The 19,254-nt window shown below is 57.5% G+C and overlaps 1 protein-coding gene across 2 annotated transcripts; it reads right to left on the bottom strand.

Annotated features, from left to right (window-relative positions):
- Positions 1-1,913: 1,913 nt before the first annotated feature.
- INSYN1 (inhibitory synaptic factor 1) lies at positions 1,914-14,156 on the bottom strand. 2 transcript variants are annotated; one of them, XM_045795247.2, is made up of 3 exons: positions 12,976-14,156; positions 11,829-12,555; positions 1,914-2,702 (listed from the first exon to the last, which is right to left on the bottom strand). In XM_045795247.2, exons 2-3 carry the CDS (start codon positions 11,982-11,984, stop codon positions 1,980-1,982), a joined length of 879 nt encoding a protein of 292 aa, XP_045651203.1. In that variant the 5' UTR covers positions 11,985-12,555; positions 12,976-14,156; the 3' UTR covers positions 1,914-1,979. The 2 variants fall into 2 exon arrangements, with proteins under 2 accessions (XP_045651203.1, XP_045651204.1); XM_045795248.2 differs by lacking the exons at positions 11,829-12,555; positions 12,976-14,156 and adding an exon at positions 8,621-8,787.
- Between the last annotated feature and the right edge of the window lie 5,098 nt (positions 14,157-19,254).

Genomic DNA, 19,254 nt, shown 5'->3' with positions numbered 1-19,254 from the left:
CATCCTCCGAGCCACGTCCTGTCGTTGAATTGCCTGAGAGTGGCCTGGGGCTGACAGAGGGGCTCAGACCCCTGGCTCTCAGGCCAGGCCCTGGGCAGAGTAAGCACCACCGACCCCACCCATGGATTTCCACTCGGGGGGGGGGGTGCTGCACCGTAGCTAGCTCTTTTGACCTCTGACCTCAGCCCAGGCCTGAGGGGAGATCCCCACACTGCAGTCCACACACCCCGGCCCTGCCCATATCATGCTGATAGCATCACTGGCCTGAGACCGGCCTGCGCCATCTCTCCGTCTCCCCACTGCTGGGACTCAGGCAGGGGCAGAGGCCCCTCCCAATGGGTCCTGGGGGGCTACAAGTCTGCCTTAATTGAAATGTGCAGCAGGGAGGCCCCTGAGGAGCGATGTCCTTGTCATGCCACGGCCACCACCTCCCTGCTCTGAGTGAGGGGCGGCGGATTGAGCTGCAGCGATCTCTGGGTCTCAAACTGCTGTGGGGGGCACAAAGCAAAGCAGTGACCCAGGGATGGCTCCCAGTTGATGCAAGTGGCTTCTTTCCCCACCCCCCTCAATGCTCCTCACCCTGGGAAACCCCGGAATCCAGCTTGGGGACACATTGACCACAGTGCCCGTCCAGTGCCTTGGTGCTTACCAAGCACTTTCCCATTTCCTAGCTTGTCGAAGCCCCACAGCAGCGGTGAGGTAGGTGAAGGCTATAAGCCCCATTTTATAGGCAAAAGGACTTGCTCAAGGTCACGCAGCTGCTAGATAGCAAAGCCAGGTGCAGCCTGGGAACCACACACATGGGAGGCCGGGTGGCACAGGCTCTGTGGCTTTCCGTGCTCTAAAACCCTCGGTACAGTCGCGGCATAGAGACTCGCTCAGGTGAGCGGTGATTATGATTATTATCTCAAGGACATCCGGATGCTGTCCCTGTGGATGCCACACCCCAGATGGAGCCTTGTTACCCGTAGGGTCCCATCTTGTCTCTGTTGGTGGCATTTGAGACCTGTTAAAGTGGGCTCGGGGTCCTTGTGTGAAGAAGCAGGGGCAGCAGAAGGCCCTCGGATCCCTCTCTGGTCTGCTTGCCGGGAGGAGGAGTTCGGGAGCCTGCCTTCAGCCCTGGTTCTCAGCCCCCCAGGGGCTGCTGCCTGCTTTCTCACATGGGCCTCGGGTCTGCAATGGGCCAAGTCAGGTCCTGTCCTGAGTCTTCTATCCCTAGAGGACAAAGCTGAGGATGGGGGCTGGAAGGATGGGGGGCGGTCGAGTCTCTCCAAACAAGACTTTGCCCAGCCTAGCCTGGGTCTCCAGGGTCTGGGGAAGCCCAACTCCCCAGCATGGAGGCCTGCCCCATGGGAGCAGCTTGCTTGCTCCATCTCTGTGTCCTGGGGGACCCTGAGATGGAAGGGGGTGTGGGGTGAGGTTGTGTATCTCCAGGTCAGTTTGCCTTTGGGAAGGAGAGGCAAAAGTCTGCCTTGGAGTAGAAAGCATGGCAGGGAGTGGATGTCAGTGATCCTGGGCCCAGATGGGATGACACCACCCCGAGGCCCTCAGTCCTGCAGTCTGACCAATGGTTAGCCCTGGCCTTAGGCACCGCTCCTCGTGAGCTGGCCACCTGCTGATAAATCCCCTCCAGGACAGGGTCCAGGCCAGCAGCCACACTCCACCACTATGCTCAGGGGCCAGCAAGAGGAATCCCAGGTCAGGCCTCTCCCACCTAATTTACATACTTTTGGACACCCGTTTCAGGAGCCCAGCGATGAGAAGGAAGGGTGGGCGGTTCTGGCCACACCTCTGGGACCTAGATGGTGAGAAGGTGTCTCTGTGTCTAAGATGAGCTCCGTGAAAGCTCTGGGGCCTTCGGGGCTAGATCCTTAGCATTTTAAAATTTTATTATGACTGCGTTTGTTTAAATATATATATATATATATATATATTTATAGCTCTATGTGCCCACCGCCCCCCAGGCCCCTCCCCAGCCCCTAGTTTTTCCCCTTGGCTTTCTGTTTGGCAGCCGTGTAGGGCAGCAACGTCTGAGTGCTCTTGTCTGACACCGTCTGGGTGCTGCTGTTCCTTGTGACCCTTCGGGTCTGCTCAGGGGCCAAGGTGGGGCCTGAGCGGTGGCTGGTCAATGGAGAGCGCCTTGGCTTGTAGGGAGCTGGGGAGGGCTTGACGGGGCCCACATGGGCCTCTGGACGGGGCGGCTCTGGGGAAAGGCCCCCCTCCTCCTCTGCCCCCTCCTCCTCGCCGTCCCCTTCCTCATCGTCACAGCACAGAGCGTGGTAGAGCACTTTGTCGCTGAACCGCACCCTCTCGCGCGTGCCTGGAGTCCGCTGGGGCAGCTGACCCTTTGCAGGGCCAGCAGCGAAGGCTTCCTCACTGGAGGAGTCCGGGGTCTCCACCCGTGGCCCATTGGGGATGGGTGTGCCACCATTCATGAGCCGGTAGTCAGGGCCAGCCCCTGGCCGGGTCAACTCGGGGCCGTCCACGGAGTCTGAGGGGGTGGATGCGTCCAGGAAGGAGCAGAACTCCCAGCTGTCCGAAAGGATGTCGGCTGTCATGAAGTCCAGGTGCCCCAGGTCAAAGGGGCCACCCACGCCCGCCTTGTCACTGCTGGAGGTGCTGCTCACAGTGGCCGTGGTCCAGTCGTCTGGCTCCAGTTCAAAGTCGAAGTCCGAGGTGAGCTTATCGATCTGGCTCACCACCTGGCCAGGGAAGGAGAGAGGAGTGAGGGGGTCTAGCATCACGTGGGCGTGAGCATGCCCCCGTCCCACCCTGCTAGATGCCTGGCTGATGACCCCAGAGGACGGTTATAGGTTTGTCTGCCTGCTGAGGGCCCATGTTGGACCAGGGTGAGCACAGCTGGTTTGGGCCATTTCCCCATTTCCTACTCCTCAGTCCCTCCTTCCAGCCCTGCACCCTATCCACCCCCACATCGCTCTACCCCAAAGCCAGCCGCTGATCTGGGCACAGCCCTGGTGCTCAGAGCTCCGTCTCCCCTGGATCGAGAGGCCATTTAGAGAGGGCTGACATTCCAGCAAGGCCACTCAGTGGAGAGATGAGCAGACCACGCTCGTTTGGAGAGGAAGTGATACGGGGTCACCATGAGGAAGGCTCTGCCAGGCTTTCCAAAGCATGCTGGGCCAGCCTGTGCTGCTGGTCAGCAACTGTCCCCGTGGGTCTCCACCACCGCACCCTCACAAACCCTGGAGCCTCCTCCCTCCTTCCGTTCCCTGCCCCCTGTTGAGTGGAGATCAACCGTGGCTCCTTGGGGAAGGAATAAGACAAGTGTCATTTGGTAAGCATTAAGGAAACCCCCCATCCCAGGCCCAGAGCTGCACCCCGCCCACCCCACATGAAGGGACATCCTGCCTCTATACAGGTGGCCTGCCTCAGGACGCCCCCTCGCCTAGGCCCTGCAGCACAGAAATCGGGGATGAAGACAGTGCGGGGAAAAGGGACACCTCATCAGAGGTGTTGGGAGAGGACCAAGTAAGAGAATGAGAAATGATTCTGACCAAATCCAAAACCAAAACCAGCAAAACAACAATACCCAAGCAGAGGGACCAAGAGACCCAAGGACAGGACATACACAGTGAGTCACCAAGCCCAGAATCCAACTCCAGGCACCTCTCTGGTGCCTCTTCCCCAGGGTCAGAGCAGTCAGTTAGTGAATTAGCTAAGGGAGTCCCTAGTCTAACAAACTTTTATGAGGTTCACAGCTGTCCAGGGATGTGCTAGGTCTTCCGTGAGGGGTGGGGTGGGGAGTGCCCCGAAGTGCAAGACGGAAGCAAGGCCAAAACCCATGGGCCAAGAGGCATTTGGGCCAGTGGGAAGTGTACTTGGGCAGGGGTTGGGGAGGGTCTGACAGTGACCGGGTCGGTCATTTTCCCTCTGAGGCTCAATTTCTCAATCTGCAAATGTGGACTTTGGGCGAATGGTTTATTTCCAAGCTTCCTTCCACCTCGGAGATTCTAGGACTCTGTGTTTATAGGGATGACCTGAGAAGCTGTTTTGGGGTGTCCATGCCTAGGGATGCCACTCCCCACGGCCCCAGTCTCCAGGGGTGGCGGGGACACTTGGCTGAAGCCTGCAGAAGTGGGGGACTCAGGACACTTGGGTTCCAGATTCAACTTAGATGTTGTTCTGTGTATCTTTGAGCAAGTCCCATAACCTCTCTGGACCTCGACCATGTGAGTATGACAACCCCAGCCCTGCCGTCCTCACCAGACTTCATGAGGAACAATGAGAAGGGCAGTGAAAAGTCTCCGTGGGCCACTGGTGAGAAAAGTGACATCATCTCCCATCTCTGAGCACCTACTAAGTGTCAGGCTTTCCACCCATGAGATCAGCATCTCCTGGGCTTCTAGAAGATGCGCCAAAGGCACCAGTAACTGGGGGGAGCTGTGTTTCCCACCCCCTCCCAATGCTCCCCTGCAAGACTGCACACCACCGTGAGGTGCTGCTGTCATTTCTGGGCTTGGGCAGGCAATGTGGACAGGGCTCCTCTCTCCAATCTGGCCACCCCTTCTTATGCACCCCACCCCCGAGTGACTCCCCCCTCCCCCAGAGAAGCTTGCATCTCCCAGAAGCCCTTGCTCAACCTAAGCCCCACTTGAGAGAGGGGAGCCTTGGCCCAGGTCAGGGGGCTCTCACACTGGGGTGCACCAGCCCACTCCCCAGAGTTTCTGATTCAGTAAGTCCCGGGTGGGGGGGGTGGGGCTTGAGAAGGCGCATATCCAACGTGCTTCCAGGTGCTACTCCAGGGACATACTTTGAGAACCACTGGCCTGGGGCCTAGGCTTTAAGCCAGTCAAGACATAGAACCTCAGGGCATTGCCAGCCTGAGGGGAGGCCCTGAGTCTCTGGGGCAGCCACACCCTCAAAGGAGACTCCCCTGACCAAGTTGAGCCTGAGTCCGGGGCTGCAGAAGCGTGGGGACACAGCTAATAGCAATCTGCTTGAGTGACTGGCTGTGACCACACAGGGCTGGCTGAGGCCAGGCCAGTCCCAGAAGCGGAGCTCCTCATGCCCTGTGAGGAAGGTCCGGGTGCACAGGGCACAATCCTAAAGCCATCAGGCCTGGACACGCTCCTTCCCACCCAAGAAGTCCTGCTGCCACCTGCTCAGATAACCTTCCCGTTCAGGCCCTTTCCCTTCTCCATTAGAACGCCCTTCTCTGGTTTCATCCTGAGGGTGTGGAGGGACGGGACAGAGGGAGGCTAGGGGTCAAACCCCAAGCAGGCCACGTCTCGGCTAAGGAGCTTGAGGCAGGTGACTTTCCCTCTCCAAGTCTCGGTTTCCTCCCCTGTAAAATGGGGTGACACTCCTCTCCTCACCAAGGTGACGGGGACTAACTAGATATGGATGTGGCTTAAACTGCAGAATCATCATAGCCAAGCACTTAAGAACCTTAAGGGCTCTGGAGTCAGACTTAGGGTCCAACCCTGGGCCTCACTGCTGACTGGCTGTGTGACCTTAGCCAACTTACCCAGCGTCCCTGTGTCTAACTGTCTTCATGAAGGGGAATTCCAGTTGTACCTACTTCATAGGGCTGTTGTAAGGATTTAACGACATGACGTACAGGAAGCGGGGAGAACAATACCCACTGTGCGCCAGTGGGCGCTAATATGTGGCCAGGCCCCTGGCACCCGGCCCAAGAGCTGATGGGAGTCAGTTCCTCACCAATGGAATGACATTCTGAGGGGGATGTTTCCAGTCCCTGTGGCGGAATAATGGTACATACTGGGCATTTCAAATCCCAGCACATGGGTGGCACTCACGTTCCCTAAAGTAGGTCTGTCTCCAGACAGAGCAGAAGGAAGCAGAAGAGGTTCCAGAAGCCAGGCGGTAATGAAGCTGAAAGGCGAATCTGGCCCCGACCATTAGGGACAGGCACACCCACTGACGAATGACATCAGTGAGCATCAGAAAGGGGAGTGATGTGCCAAGCGTACCCAGTCTGTAGGCAGGGCTCCCGTCCCTCATTCCATGGGGCCAGTGGGGATGGCAGAGGTCAGGCAGGCCCCACCTTACCTGCCTGTCTGCTTGGATACCTCGAAATCTGTGATTTCTCTCTGAGATTTAATAATCATTTTGCCTGCGTGTCATTTGGGATTGTCTTGGAGTGCAGGGAAATAATTATATATACAGGAGGAAAGAGAGGGGGAGAGAGAGAATGGAGAGAGAAATGACAACATAAAAATCACAGAATCCTAAAACCTCAAAGCCAGAGAGACTGGAGACGCTGCTGACTTCACCCCTCTCACTGTGCTTGCTGATGGGGAAACTAAGGCAAGGCCCCGACACTGGATGGAGTGGAGCTGAGACCACACATCAAGAGTCCAGGCACCTTAAGAACAAGAAATGCCTGGTCTAGAGGGGAAGGGCAGGGCTGAGGGCTGTTCCAGGCCCCATCCCGAGGGTATCCCCTAGTGCGGTCCTGCTCACAGCCTCAGCTCCCTCACCTGGACCACTGTCCCCTTCTGGTGGCAGCTTCCTGTCCAGTTGTTACTACATTCAAGGTACTTGGTAATCAGCCAACAGGACCACATCACCCCTCTGCTTCCAGCACTTCCCTGCTCCCCAAACTCCTGAGCCTCTCAAACACAAACCCTTACCAACTCTGGCCATGGGTCCTTTGCTCTCCAGCAGGCAGCCACCACCCTGCCAGGCCTGGCTCCTCACCAGCCCTACCCATTCCACCGAACCCGCTTCTGCCTCTGGGCCTCACCTGGAGTGCTCCCTCCTTTGCTACTCATCCATTTTACTTCCAGAGGGGAGTCTTCTCTGATGCCCCATCGAGGACTGGCTCCCTATGATAGGCTCTCAAGGTACTCTGTGCCTTCCCTAAAAATATTTTCCAATATTTATCACTGCTACACTTTTATGTGCATAGATGTCATATGATTGATGTCTCCCCACTAGACAGTAAGCCCCACGAGGGGTAGGACTGGGAACGGCTTGCCGACCACAGCACCCCCAGTTTGGCACAGGGATTGGCACACTCTTTGCAAATACAGCCACTGGATGAGTGGATGAGTTGAGACAGAGGGCTTATAAAAACTGCTGGGGGCTTCTTTCCTGAGAAGGAGTTCCACAGTCCTATCTCGCCTGTCCCAGGCCTCCCTCCAGCCCTGGCTGAGCCCCCACTCCAAGGAAAACACATCTGTATTCCTTAAGGCCCCAAAGCCAGGACTGAGGACCCAGGAGTCCCAGTACTGGTATCTCCCTCACCTCTGGCCCCTTCACCTCACTCGACAGCCGCTACCTCCTCCCCTCCCTCCCAGCTCCCCAGACAGCTGGTTACATAACTGGGGATCTGCATTATTTATGACCACTGATTATTTTTTAATTCTGTGATTATGTTATTTATTGTCTTCCTGGGGGGCTGTGGAGCTGGGGAGGGGGGAGAGAGTTGACTGTGATTCATGACTCTCATCCTGCAATTTGGCCTAATTGGCCAGGGAGCTTCGTGAATCTGTCCAAAGGAGGAGAATGCAAAGGGAAAAGGGAGGAAAGGAAGGTGAGAAAAAAAAAATAATGAGAAAAACTCCGCACAATTCTTGCTGAGCTGCGGGTGATGGAGCTGACCCACTTTGGCACAGCTCCGTGGTCCCCAGCCTCTCCTGCCCCAGCTGCTTCCTGGCTGGGCCACATTCGTCTCGTGCCCGCACGGCCCCTGGCTCTCCAGGCCACCCCATACACAGCCCCTTGCCCAGGGGACCGCACAACACAACTGTCAGAGGGCCTGCTCCCTGTAACAGTCAGATGGGGGGGACGGACCCTCCACAGCCACTCGAGGTGGGCAGCTGTACCCAGTTATGTCCCACCCACGGTGAACTCCCCATGCTGAGTGACATCTTGGGGAAGAAGACGAGGAGGCCAAGTAACTGCTTAAGGTAAGCTCAAGGGCAAGGATGAGGGCCTTTACTCCTGCCCTTGGGGCCCCCCAGCTGGTGGGGAACCGGGAGAGCATCGTGGAGGCAGATTCCCACCCAGAATCACAAGCAGGAGGTTTCTGGAGAGCGTGCAGGGTTCTCACTGAGGGTATATCTGCATTTCACACCATGGCCTGCAAGGCTCTGTGTGGTCGGACTCCCTGCTCTCTCTTTGACCTTTCTTCCTGCTTTCCTCCTCCTGGTTCACCCCACTCCAGCTGCCCTGGCTTCCTTGCTGATCCCGAACATGCCAAGTACACTTCCCCACTTCCTCCTCACGACCCTTCACTAGCTGCTCCCATCGCCCAGAAGGCTCTGCTCCTAGATATCTCTTCATCTTGTACCCTCTTTCCCTTTGGGTCTCTGTTCAAAAGGCATCTTACGGGAGACCCCGTCCCCCCATCACTGTCAGTCTCTGCCCCTTCCCGTTCTGGTGGGAGAGGGTGGCGCTGTCTACTGTGGGAGGTGCTGAAGCGTGCCAGCCAGGAGGCCAGGGGCCTGGCTCTGACCGCTCCGATCATGGCTACGAAGCTCACAGGACTCCAAAAGAACAGGGCCACACACGGGGCAAGGAGCAGGCCAGTGCAAGAACGTCTCATTAATAACATCTAAAAGATGCGGAGCTATTTTGTGTTCGTCTCTGTGCTAAGTACTTTATATACGGTATGACATTTAATTCTTACAACAAGCCTGGGGCTGGTCGCGGAGGCATAAGCTTCAGTATCCTCATTTGCCAGAAAACGGAAGCCCAGAAAGGTGTAGTAACTTGACCAAGTTCACAGAGCTAGGCAGGGGGCGGGGCTTGGATTTGAACCAGAGACCTCTGGCGGCAAGAGCCCGCGCTCTCAGCCTCTGGGCTGTGCTGCATCTCTGAGTGAAGATGCAGAGTTTTGCGGAGCTTCGAGAGCCTGCTGGGCCTGGCCTGGCAGCCTGGAGTACTGGGGAACCTAGGAGAATGAGCGCTAATTAATGATCGACCGTCACATCCCTCCGCCGCAGTTTTAGCTTTCAAAGCACTTTTGCATTCATCACCTCACTTAGTCCATTAAGGTACTTTCCCCACCCGAGGGACAGAACTTGCTTCCTATCACATGGGGAGCCCTGTGAGAGCTGCAGCAAGGGCTTGGGAGGGCGGGGGGAGATATGGGAGAGGGAACGCCAAAACCTTTCCAGCTGTGAATGCTAGCCCCCCCTTACCACATGCCAAGCCCCAGAGAAATCCTCGGAAGAAAACTCTGAGATGGGAATGATCAGCATCCCCATTGCAGAGATGAATAGACTGAGGCTCAGGGGCTTGGGGAGGAAGCGCTTTAGTATCTCTCGTCTTTCTATGCATTTCAGGCTGTATGCTCAAGAGGGAAAGGAGAGTTGGCCATGAGCAGTGGTATGTAGGGCTAGGGGAGTGGAGCAGCAGCAGGAGGACCGCGCTGCTCCTTCCATCGCGCATCCTGCGCTCTCCCCTGGCAGTCTTGCACGGGAATCTCATCTTCGCATCTAAGGGTTTTGCTCTCCTGAGATGAGAACCCAGCTCAGCGAGCCCTGAGCTGGTGGTGTCCGGGGAAGGGGGTATCATGAGCAAACAAGTACCTGCCTTCACTCTCTCGACCTTGGGTCTACTCACGCCCCCGGTGGAAAAATGCCACACAAAGGGACTGACAAGAGCCAGGGAGCTCCAGCTTTAGAAGCCCCGTTGGAGAATCAAGAGCCAAGATCACAGGTTCCAGGGAACAGAGAGCTGCGACCCCTTACCCCAAACCTAGGCCTGGTACTCCCACTGGGCAACCCCATTCCTGACAAATCCCATCCCACAGGAAGTCAGCGATGGTGTCTCCTCTTCTGCCTGGGCCTCCCAGAGCCTCACCTGCCTTCCCCAGCCCTCGCTTCTGCCCATCACCCCATGTCCAGACCCTGCCTGGGGGGTGGGGGAGTTCTGAGGCCTGCCACCCTCCCAGCTGGGTGCCATTGGCAGCGGGCAGGCGGTGGCATACAGGGTAGATGCTGGTTGCCGTAGCAACCTGCCAAAGTCTTGGGGGGAGGCACGTGGCCTCCAGGGTGTATAGGGGGAGGGAGCCCATCTCTCTGTCCTGGCTCAGGCCTTTGGGCTGCACAGCCTGTGAACCTGAAGTTCTGCTGTTCGAGACATGGGGGTGGCTGAGGGTATGTGCTGAGAAGGGAGAGAGAAAACATCTAAAAGATCTGCAAATACATCCTAGCGCTTCTGATCTTGCTGCCTCGGCCCCAGCAGGGCCCCCTCCGCCCAGAGCATCATGGCATGAGCGTAAGATCGCATCTCTAGAAGGCCCCTGTCAAAATGCAGAAAGGTCACCTGCCAGCCCACCTGCTCTAGCCTCAGAAGAGGCAACAGGAGCCTGAGTTCTAGTTAGTTCTGCCCCGGTAGGCTGTGTGATCTTGGATAAGCGCCTAGCCCTCTCTGGGCCTCAGTTTCTTCAAACCGAAAATGGACAGGGCTGGTATGGATGACCTGTGAGAGGTCTCTAAGTTCTGGATGGCTATGCCTGGGGGAACAGGGAGGTGAATCTTGGAAGGTACTCAGTTGAGAGCAGATTCTGTGCTGTATGATTTCCAGGCCTAGAGTCAATCCTGGCTCTTTTCTGGGTGGGCTCTTTTCTGGCATAGGTCCCATGCTCATGCCCAAGACTGAGACTCTGGATGGTTCCCATGGCCCTGATGGACCCACAGAGCATCTAGAAAAAGACGGAGTGGGGAGGGACAAAGGGGGGTTGTAGTCCTTTGGACCAATGAGGTTGGGGGAGGAGGGGTTGCTCAGGCCTTTGACCACAAGGCTGATTCTGGGCCGAGTGGCTGTTCCGCCCCCCTCAGTTCATGTCCCAGCCTCTCCACAACCCCTCTGCTCTGGATACAAGCTCCCTTCAAACATCTCCCGCTCCTTGGCTCTCAGGCCAGGCTGGAGTTGGCACCCACCATCACCTCCTCTCCTCAATCCTCCTGGAGCCCCCATCCTCCTGCACAGCTGGCTGGGGAAAGCAGGAACCCATAACTCCCGTTAAATCACTCTCTCTGCCGTCTCTGCAGGGGCCCTGGTTACAGGGAGTTGAAATTTGCCTAAAGCCCACCTGGCTGGCATAATGGTACCCAGTGGGCAAATTCAGGCCAGCGGCTCAGAACGCTGGTCATGCATTTTGGGCTTGAACGCAGCCCAGGGGGCGGGGCTGAGGACATGTGTACCTCATTACCCCAGCGATGTGGGAAGCAGTAATTAAACCGGGCTCCACTTAGAAAGACAGAGAGGGACACACGTCCCAGGATCTCCTACCACCCCCCCGCTGCCCAGCCCAGCCCAGTGTACACAGGAACTCTGGTATCCACTAGCAGCCCCCTGGACGCATTCCCACCTCCGGGCAGGGAGGCCATAGCTGGCTTCAACTTTTCCAGGATCAAGGGTTCTGAGCAGCTGTGTAATTTCTGGAGAATGCTCTGAGATGGGCCTCCTCGATAGGCCCATCAAGGCCCTCCCAGAGCAACTTCTGAGCAGGTCAGAGTCTGGGAGGCAGATGGCAGGGTCAGAAGCCAGCTTGGGCCCCAGAAGAGTGTCTCCCACTAAGAGGCTACAGTGGGATTTAGTCTATATTTGTCTCCTTGGCAGCCCCGAGTGCTAAGCACAGAACCGTGGGCCCACAACATGCTGCCCAAGCCAACTCTGCCACACTGGGGCCCCTATAGTCCTCGAGTGTGCTGAGATTTCTAGCAAAGCGGATTTGGGGGAAAGGAGAACAAGGAAAAGGAAGTACGCAGCAAAGTGACAAGTGTGCACACGGCTTCGAGTACACACACACTGAAACACATATGTGAATGTGTCTTTGTGCCAGGCCCAGGAAAACTGGTCTGGGGTCTGTCTGGCCCCTCACTCACCTCCCTTAGCTCCTTGGCCACCTCCTTGAGTTCCTGCAGGATGCCCTCGAGCTGCCCGATGACCATTTTCATGCGCTGTCGAATCCGCTCCCGCTGGCCACCACTGCTGGGGTCGTCACTGGGCTGCCCGAGGTCCGGGGTGCCCCGAATGTTCATCCTTTACCACGTCGCTGCAGGCCTGCCCATATTCCCCCCAGCCGGGCACACACTGCGTCTGCCTCCACGGAGCCCCCCTCGGCCAGGCAGAGCTCCACATCTTAACGGCCCCCCAGCCCACCCTGGCCCTGGGTGGCCCTCACCCAGCCCCTGCCCCCTGCCACCCCGTCTCCTCTGCCTCTGGGTGGGGAATGGGACACCCAGAGGAAGACAGCGTCTGACAGAGGGGGTCAAGGTGAGGACACAGGAGGATAGGGGGAGGGGCCCTGGGTCTCAGGAGTGGCCTCCAGGACTTGAAGTGCCTGTGCCTGTGCTGAGCTGATCTCTGGCTGAGCCTGGATACAGAGGCAGGGGGATGACTCTGCAGGGACTAAGGGTAAGAGATGCCCTTGGGATGGGGAAAGGCAACAGTAATCCCTCACAACTCCGAGGCAGTTGCAAAGGCAGAGGTCTCCGGGTGCAACTGACACCTGCAGAGGGACGGTGGCTGGGGTCTTCCAGATGTGGATGTGGAGGGGGCTCCAGACGTGGGCAGCTCTGAAAAGGGAGCTGGACGGAGAAGGGCAGCCCCCTGCAGAGAGAGCAAGCCTGGCGTCAGCCCTCCCAGGCTGCAGCACCAGCCGGCAATGCCGCTGCCTCCCTCCTCTCTCCAGCTTGCACCCTTCGTCGCTGGGGATTTTTTTTTTTTTTCTTTGTGGGGAGGGATGGTGGAGGGCACATCTACAGCACAGCCCTTCCTCTAGAAGGAAATGAAGGAGCCCCTGCTTTAAAGGCAGAAGTCCTCAGCCTGCTACGGGGCACCCTGCCCCAGCTCCCCCAACCCCCCGTGCCTCCACCCCCCCAGCCAGGCCTGGTCCCGCTGGTTCGCGAGAGGGCCTCTCCAGTCGTCGGTCCTCCCTTCCAGTGCCCCCAGGGTGCCCTCACTCCCAGCGGACCCTCCCTTCCCCAGCCCCGCCTTCCCTCTGAACCCCAGCTCTGCTCCCGGACTCACCAATGGTGGGGGCACCGGTCTTCCTTCCCAGCAGCGTCGGGGGCCAAGCCCCAAGAGGAGGTTGGGGGGCCCCCAAGGCTCCCTAGGGCGGGCTTCTCTCTCTGGACCCTTCGGCCCCTGGCCTCAGGGAGGTCCTCAGAGCCGCCACCCGAGACATCTGGACGGTGGGAGGGGGCGGGGCCTCCGCGCTCCAAGGAAGGGGGCAGGAAAAATCTCCCCCAACCCCCGCCGTGCTCCGGGTCGGGAACCAGCGAGGGTCCGGCGGGCTCGTGGCTCCGAGGCCACAGGTGACCCGCGCGCAGGGCGACCAAGGCGACGCCGGGCCGGTCCCAGCGCGTGAGCCAAAGTCGGAGGGATCGGAGGGCGCGGGGATCCCCTCAGCCCACGCCCGGCATCCCCCGGGCTCGGCACAGTCCGGGATTCGCTCTGTCCAGTCCAGTTCGGCCGGCTGCGGGCGCCGCCGGGGTCTGCCTGCCCTGCCCGGAGTGAGCGGGCGCCGCTGGGCGCCCGGGGCGCGCTCAGCCCGGACCCAGAAGGTCCGCGCTCCGGCACCCCCGGCGTCCGGAGCGGCAGCGAGGGTCTGCTGAGCCCGACTCGGCTCTCCGCCGGCGGCGAGAACGCTCCCACCGCTCAGTCCGCTGTCGGAAAGGTCCGGAAGCCTCCGGGCCCCGGGGGGAGGGGCGGCGGCGGCCGCGGGGACCGAGTCCTCGCCGGGCCCTGCCGAGAGGGCGCGAGGCAGGGGGCTCGGCCGGGCTGGGTTCGGCGGCCGGGGCGCGGGCGGGAGCGGCGCCGGGCGGAGCAGAGGAGGCGAGGAGAGCGAGAGGAGGAGGAGGCGAGGCGCAGGGAAGGGAGGGGAGGGGGCGCGCGGCCGGCCGGGCCGGGCCCGGGCGCACGGAGCTCGCAGCCTCCGCTTCGCTCCCACCGCCCCCCGCCCGCTCCCGCTCAGCTCGCCGCCTCGCCAGCACCCGGGCGCCGGGTCGCAGCCGGTGGGGCAGACCGGCGCGGGGTCGGGGCTGGGCCTCCCTCCGCTACCTCGCCCTACACTGCCCCGCCGGGGCTCCGCGGGCCTGGGCCCGCTCCCCGAGCGCCGCGCCGCCGCGCCGCCCGCGCCCCGGCCGCCCCCGGCCCGCCCCGCCGCCCCCCGCCGGACTGGCCGCCCGGGCGGGCGCTGGCTCCCTCAAAGGCCGCCCGGCTCGCTAGGCTCCGCTCGCTCGGCGCTGTCAGAGAAGGGGCCGGCCCCGCGCGCCGGGAGGGAGCTTTTAAAGCGACACACACGCCACCCAGCGCCGAGCGCCGAGCGCGCGAGCCGGGGGTCTTAGCGGCCGGGTGACCGCGAGGGTCCTACGCCTGCGGGGCTGGGGGGCGCACTAGCCCGGCGGGACTCCGCCCGACCTGGCGGCGCGGAGGGACAGCGGTCTGGGGACTTAGTTCTTCCCGCCCTTCCAGGCACCCCTTTTGCCCCTTCCCCCACTGCGGTGCACCCCAAGCGCCTCTTTGGGCTAAGTTTTCCTCATCCAGACCTTCCCCTTGCCCCTTATCATATCTCAACCTCCCCCACACCTTGCCTTGAAGCAGATTAATGCAGAAAATAGAATACAGACAATCTGCTGAGCGCCTACTGTGTGCCAAGCCCTGGGCTAGGCAGAGCTGAGAGTTGGAGGCTCTGGTGACAGCTCTGCGTTAGACATAGATCCTTTCTTCAGTCACTCGTCTATTTACTCAACCTTTATTCAGCACCTTCTGTGTACGAGACCCCATGCTAGACTCTGGGGTCTCAGGAAGGAAAGGCAGCATTTCAGGAAGCTCACAGCTCCTGGGGAAGTAGGAGCGGTAAATTGGAGGACAAAGACAAGTTCTAGAAGGAAGGATAAGGGACTGGGGAGGGCAGGGAGCAACCCAGGTCAGGGGCTGGCAGGCTCTCCCAGGAGGCAACCCCTGAGCTGCTTCTGGAAGGAGAAGTAGGAGTTACCCAGGTGACTGTCAGTGTGGGGGAGGTGGGGATGAGCACCCCTGGCAGGCAGAAGGGTTAGAGAGAGGCTCAGAGGCAGAAGTGAGGGGAGAGGGAGTTTGAGCCAACTGTGCCCTTTAGAGATACATATTTGGCAGCTCTGTGGAAGTGCATTAGAGGGAGACTAGATCCTGGAGAGGCTTGGAGGCCACAGTTAGGGGCTAGGATTTTCTTCTGGGGCAGAGGGGAGCGATGATGTCAGGGAGGAACCTGGGCCTGCTTGCCTTCTCAGCAGACCCCTCTGGGGCGATGCGGATGGGGGAGCTGAGGGCTAGGCCACAGGGAGAAGGCCCGTTAGGAGCTGTCGCAGGAATCCAGCTGAGAGAGGGGGAGGCCCGAGTGGGAGCAGAGATGGAGAGGAGGGGATGTGTTGAGAAGGAATTTAGGAGAATAGGATGGGACTTAGAGATGGGCTGAACTTTGCAAGCAGGGGAGAGCCCAGGATGCCTTTTACAGTAATGGCTTACAGCTGGGGAGACGGGGCAGATGGTTGTGCCACCAGTTTCGTTAGAGAACAGTGGGGAAGAACAGGTGTGGGGTGAAGATGAGGACTTCGGTTTGGGACAGGGGGAGGTACCCTGAGGACAGTTGAGCGTATGGATCTATGCCTGGCCTTGAGAGGTATGGTGTTTTGTTTTGTTTTTTAAATTGAATCATCATTCGAGGGGATGAGATTAAGCGGGACGATCGTGTAGACCAGTACCAAAAGCTGGAAGTCTAGGCTGGAACTTTGGAAAAGAGTCCCTGAGTGATATGGAGCAGGAACGGTCAGGGAGGTAGAGAAGAACCAAGAGAACAGGGCATCTTGCAGGCCCAGCAGGACAGGGTTTGGAGGCGGACATGCTTAGCCGCGTCAAAGGCTGCAGAGAGCTGCTGGCAGAGAAGCAATGGAGAGCGCCCACTAGACTTGGGACTTAGGAGGCCACCGGTGATGTGGCTGGGGCAGGCTTTTTGGAGGGAGGGAGGAGAAGGAAGGTGGCAGGAGCCATTTCGCTGGGCATTGGGTGCCGAATGGTTAGTGAGGAATAGAAGTGAGTCTAGGTGACACTGTCAAAAGTTCAGTTGACAGGGAGGTAGAGATCTTGAACTGGAGGCTGAGGAAGGGTCAAGGGTGATGGGGCTGGACGGCTGTTTTGAAGCTGGCCCACGGGGGGACTGAATTTCGGGGCCAGCGGTGTGCTGAGGGTACTAATGGCTTCCCTTGTTCTCCAAGCTCTCTCAGAGGGGTGTGTGCAGGGGTCTCTGGAGGCCCTGGGTCCTCCAGAAACCGTGAGGGTGGGGATCCAGCTGCCTGGGGTGGGGGAGACATTCTCCTGGGGATGTGGGGAAACCAGAGGCTCCACCAATCATCACTTTGAAAAATTATGGTAAAGTACACATAAAATTTACCTTCTTTACCATTTTTAAGTGTGCAGTTTGGTGAAATTAAGCGCATTCACACTGTTAGGCAACCATCACCGCCTTCCAACGGCAGAACTCTTTTCATCTTGAAAAACTGAAACTCTGAATCCAGCAAACGACAGCTGCCCACTCTTTGTCCCCCCAGCCCCTGGCAAGCACCATTCTGTTTTCTGTGTCCGTGAATGTGACTACACTAGGCCCCTCATAGAAGTGGAATCCTATAGTCCCACCAACCATTTCACAGAGGCTATGATGCTGAGGATAGCCAACGTCAAAAATGGGCTGATTCTGAGGAAATAGGAGGAGTTTCTAGCCTTAGGTCGACGGGACCATCTGTGCAGGTCCAGGATGGGGGAGATGTGATTGAACTGGAAGTAGTTAGGAGACAGCTTGGTTTCAGAGGATGAATGGAGCTGCTTAATACCTACTTGATTTGGGGTCTCATTCATAGAAGTGAGTTATTTAGAAAAAGGGAGGTGACATTTCTTCATTTCTTCTGCTATTTGTGTGGATCAAATGTCTAGGACCCCCATCCACTGGGTGGACCCCCAAGAGCGCAGCCAGAATGGAGCAGCAGGGGGACTGGTGTGTGTGTCCTCTGAAGAAGGGGTAGGCTGGTCAGAGCAGACTAGAGAAGAGGATTGTCAGAAGATGTCTCTGATTGTAAATCTCCAAAGGGCTACCACAGGTGAAGGGAATAACTAGGTTCTGGGTGGTACTCAGGCCTGCCTTCCTTAGTGTTTAGAGAGTGACCCATACTCTCTTCTCTTCAACCTCCCTGGCTACTTGCCCAGATGTCCCATCCTTCAGATTTCTGCTTAGATCCACACTCCCTCCCCCTGCCACCTCCGGATAGCCTTAGCTGGCAGAGAGAGACAGAAGCACTCTTTTGGCTCTTAACCAAATGTTTCCCAGGATGTTCATTTAATGTCCTAGCTGTGTGACCTTGGGTAAGTCACTTAACCTCTCTGAGCGGGGATAAGGAGCCCATAAACATTTTTATTTTTCACTATATCGGCTGCCTTGCCAAAAAGGGGGGGGGGAGTTGTTTTCTAATGGCTCTTTGACACGGAAAAATAGGGATGATAATAGTACCGACTTTCCAGGGTCATCGTGAGCTTGGAATAAAATAATGCATGTGGAAGTACTTGGCCCCATGCCTGCTACCTGGTAGGTGCTCCATGGATGATAACTGCTATCAGCTCTTACTAACGGCTTTGTGTCTGTAAGCCTTATTTCTTTGTGAGGCTCTGACCTCCCCAAGATGTTGTCTGTGTCGTGTCTGCCCCCGTCTCTCGCATGAACCAGTGTAGTGGACTGTGACCGTTAGTGACTTTTATCTCTTTAGCCTGTTTTCCATCATCCCACTTCTGGCATCCCTTTCCTTTGGGACACTCCCCCTGTTGTCACAGAGACCTAGCGGGTTGTCCGTCGCGGTGCCCACTTCTCCTACCCTATTGCCAGCAGGCGACCCAGACTGCACATATCATAGAACCTTATCTCCTAGCACCAGCGACTGACCCAAGGGGTGGGCATGCTATCCAAGCAAAACCAATCAGACTCTTTCCCTGGGATTGATATGTGGATGCTGGGGGGAGGGAAGCCTTCTTACGGGCTGCAATGGCTGCTGACAGCCAGCTCTCCCACTACCTGGAGGAGCCAAGCAGGGCAACAGATGGGAGAGGAGTTTAGAGAGCATGCTAGCGGCATTGAGTCCCAGTCTTGCTTTAATGGCCTGGCAGTCTTTCTTTCAGTCCTGGGAGCTGCAACAACATCCTACCCATCTCGGAGAGCCAATAAATTCCTTTATTGCTCCAACTTGTTTGGCTGGGTTTCTGTCTCATACAACCAATAGGAGCCTGACGAATATACTCAGGGAATATTAACAGATGACTAACTAAATGATTGGATTCCGGATAGGGTGGGGGGGGGGTCAAAGATCCTGAAACCCGAGGGCTGGGAGCTGCTCCCCTGTGGCCGTGGAAGGGAGAGTGGGTATTGGGAGGTTATTACATCAGGCAGACTTGGGTTTCAGTTCCAGCTCTGCTATTTACTAGCTGTGTGATCTTGGGCAAGGTACTTACCCTCTCTGAACTTAAGGTTCTTTACCTGCAACGTGGTCAAAGTACAAGAGACTGCATAGGTTGCCTCGAGGATGGAATGAAATAAGAACATGAAGCACCAAGCACTGTGCCCTAGGTGGGGGCATGGGAGAAAAAGCTAGAAAGATGGTAGCTGTTTTTCTTAGCCCACAATCCATTGCGACTGATAGTGTAGGACTGAGATTGGCATGCAGGTCAGGAGGGAACCAGGATTCAATCTGCAAGCTGAATTCCCAGAAGGAGTGGGTCCTGGCATCAGGGGGCAGCGCCAGGGCCAGAGAGAGCATGTTTGGAGCAAGTAGAGAGACTTTCTACTTTCTAGTAGGGAAGCTAGCCCTGAGGCAGTGGAGTTGGAAGGCCCATATGCTGGTTTTTCCCCTAACCGTGTGACTCTCTAAATCTTCCCAAACCTGTTTCCCCTCTTTGTCAATACCTTCTTGATAGTTATCTTGAGGACTCAATCCATGTAAGATGTTCAGCACAGGGCTTAGTAGGTGTTCCATAAATATTAGCTATTGTTATCGATGTTTGCGGCTTAGGGAAATTTCCAAACACAAAGGTGGGATCGGTGGATAATTTACAGGCAAACTTTACATGAGAAAATCGCCAAGTAAAGGAACATCTGTATCTGAATCTCCCAGGAAAGGCCACTTCGGAATGAGGAGGAGATGACATGTGTTTTTCTGTAGCTGGATAGTGGCGGGACTCATACTGGGGAAGCTATGTCTGGGAACATTTCTGTCATCTTCTGCACGCTGTCATCTCCCC

This window comes from Ursus americanus, chromosome 28, assembly GCF_024610735.1.
Source record: "Ursus americanus isolate L20-20 chromosome 28, mUrsAme1.1.p, whole genome shotgun sequence".
Classification (NCBI taxonomy): Eukaryota; Metazoa; Chordata; class Mammalia; order Carnivora; family Ursidae; genus Ursus; species Ursus americanus.
This window is presented reverse-complemented; position numbering and strand designations above follow the sequence as displayed.